The sequence below is a fragment of the Athene cunicularia genome (genome assembly GCF_003259725.1).
Source record: "Athene cunicularia isolate RWA chromosome 6 unlocalized genomic scaffold, athCun1 chr6_part1, whole genome shotgun sequence".
Lineage (NCBI taxonomy): Eukaryota > Metazoa > Chordata > Aves > Strigiformes > Strigidae > Athene > Athene cunicularia.
Window position 1 is genome coordinate 11,957,972 of NW_020799105.1, and position 2,659 is coordinate 11,960,630.

At 63.9% G+C, this 2,659-nt stretch overlaps 2 protein-coding genes across 3 annotated transcripts in view; one reads left to right on the plus strand and one right to left on the minus strand.

Annotated features, from left to right (window-relative positions):
- Positions 1–3: 3 nt before the first annotated feature.
- MRPL43 (mitochondrial ribosomal protein L43) lies at positions 4–980 on the plus strand (the record flags this gene model as incomplete). Its single annotated transcript, XM_026851509.1, has 3 exons — positions 4–44; positions 507–613; positions 752–980. Coding segments are annotated over 3 exons (363 nt in total), but the record flags the coding sequence as incomplete, so codon positions are not given.
- Positions 981–2,479: 1,499 nt separating this feature from the next.
- The window catches only part of SEMA4G (semaphorin 4G), a 19,550-nt gene continuing 19,370 nt past the window's right edge, over positions 2,480–2,659 (minus strand). For both annotated transcript variants that reach the window (XM_026851375.1, XM_026851374.1), the window contains exon 16: positions 2,480–2,657. The gene's annotated coding sequence lies outside the window, so the exon portion shown is untranslated. The remainder of the gene's footprint in view (positions 2,658–2,659) is intronic.

Genomic DNA, 2,659 nt, shown 5'->3' on the forward strand with positions numbered 1-2,659 from the left:
CAGCTCCTCTTCAGCCCCACCGCGGCCGACGCTCGCGGCGCCAGGTACCGTCGGAGGCACCCTGCCCGTGGCGGGGGGAGAGGCTTGGTGACCCCTGAGCCAAGTCGGTGGGGCTGGGCTGAGCCAGTGGCGGGTGGGGGAGGGGCTCGCGAGAAGCCGTGGTGACCTTTGACCTGGTTGTGTAGGGGAGGGGGAAGGCGCTGCTGACCTCTGACCCGCAGAGGTGGGAGTAGGGGAGGGGCCGTGATCCTCATATGTGTTGGGGAGGGACTGGGAGGCGACACTGCTGACCCCTGACCTCCGGCCCCGCGGCGCGGGGACAGCTGGGTGGTGGCCTCTGACCTGCGGGTGGCACATCCCACGACCTCTGCACTGTGACCCCTCCCGCAGGCAGGGCACCAGGGTGGGGGGTGACCCCACCTGCGACCTTTGCCCTGGGGTGGGGGCTACGGTGAGCTCCACCCTCCGACCCCACCGGGGCTGAGGGCCCACACACCCCTCCGCAGGCAGTTCGTGGAGGAGGCGGCGCTAGACTTCGCCCGGCAGCACCCCGATGTCGTTTTCTACATCAACCCCCGCTCCTGCCCGGCCCCGATGCTGCTGGCTGAGTACTGTGAGTGTGGGGGGGTTTGAGGGGGCAGGATGGGGACAGGGCCCTCTCCACCCAGCCCTGGCTCTGCACTACCTCTGCCCAGCCGCAGGCAGGGGCTGTGGGGGACCCCGGCCTGACAACCCCCCCGTTCTGCCGCAGTGAACGGGACGGTGCGGGAGGAGCTCATCGCCAGCAAGACAAGTGAGGAGATCTTGCAGCTGGCCACCAAGCTGGCTGGCCAGTCCGGCCTGGACATCATCCGCATCCGCAAGCCCTTCCACACCAAAAACCCCAGCATCCAGGGCCAGTGGCACCCCCTCACCAACAAACCCTCCACCCTCACCATCCAAGGCCCGCGCCTGCAGCCCCAATAAAGCCTCTGCCCTTCCTCCCATGCCTCTGCATCCACCTCTCCTCCTGCCCACAGAGAGATGCCGCCACACCACATCCAGACAGAGCCGCATTTATTGCCAGGGGCATGTGGGGCTGTGCACAAGGGGTGCCAGACACAGAGGGCAATGCTCCTCCTTGGGGGTGGGGTGTGTGCTTGGGGGTGGCTCACCCCCTTTTTGCATCAAAAACAAGGGAGCCACAGGATAGGAGAGCCCAGGTGTCTACCTCTTGCCTCTTCCCCCTAAGTCTTGCTCCTCTGGGGCAGGGGGACCTGGGCTTCAGCCCATTAGGGTCCCCAGGGGCTGCCACCCCCCTCCTGCCCCCCCTGCAGTGCTAAGCTCCAGCAATGTCCTGATCCTGGAGGTCCCAGCAAGGAACACAGAGGGGAAGATGTGCACCCCAACACGTCTGTCCCTCCCTGGCTTCTCCAGTGTCACTGCTCTGTCCCCAGAGCATGAGATGCTTTTCTCACCTCAGTCCCTCAAGTTCCCCCAGGAGGCGGCCAGAGCAGAGGTAGTTGGGGGGATTTAGGGACAGTGGCTGCCCCTGGAAAGTGCCATGAAGAGCTGGAGGCCCCAGAAGGAGGCAGGCCCTTGTCCAGGGCTCCTCTGCTGTTCGAGGATGTTTTCACTCCCATATGTTGTCCAGTGGAGGGCAGGGCTGTGCCTGAACCCCAGTTCTCCAACAGCACCACACAGGAGGGCAGAAATACATGGTGTCTGGGGCTGCAGGGGCACTGTGGACATCGAGGGGATGGGGGTGTTGTGCTGGTCCCTTGCCACACTACAGCGCATGGCAGTGGCTGCCAGTCCTGCTGCCAGTGCATCTTGCTGTCTGTTGCTGCATCCTGCTCTTCCCCTGCAACGCCCTGGGGAGAGGGGGTACAGAGCTCTGTCAGGGTTGGAGGCCCTGGGGGTGGCACCTCCCCAAGGCACCCAGCCCTGCATTTCACCTGGGGACACGTGCTGCTGCTCCGGGGCGTTTGGGGACATGGGCTCCTTGTCTTGGCTCCTTCTCTCACCGAATTGTCCTGTCCCGGAGAGGAAACCCTGGGGAGGGGGCAGACATGGGAGAGCAGGCAGGGGCTGGTAGCCACTGAGGCCACCCCCCAGCACAAGATGTATCCATGGCCCCCCTCCTGCCTGCGAGTGGGCAGCTGGGGGGAAAACCACCCCCAGCCCTGTGCTGGGAAGGGACCTCACACCCTGTAAGGCACAGGCATGGCCTGGCAGCCCCCAGCCCCCCTCCCCACTCCTCACCCACCTCTCAGCAGCTGTCCAGCTCCTGTGTGCCAAGGGATGCCCAGCGGGGCAGGCCAAGTCCATGCGTCCACAACAGCATCTCTCTCACGCCTGGATGGACAGACAGAAACTCCCCCTCCCCCCAGTGTCCACCTTCAGCCAGGCACCAGCTCCTGCCTCCAACTCGTGGCCACCGTCAGTGGGTTTTTATACATAAATAGAGCTCCCAAATTTAAATAGATTATTTTTCTTCTTTTTTTCTGTACAGCAAGTCTCAAAAGTGAATGAAAAGCTGAAGGAATGGCCGAGTCCGGGCCCGGCCCGGCTCTGCCATCCAGGAGGTAGTTTTGCCTGAGTCTTGTAACACTGTTGGCAGGGTGTGGGAGAAGGGGCCGGAGGGGAGGAGGGTCCTGCTGGCAGGACCCCCTCCCCT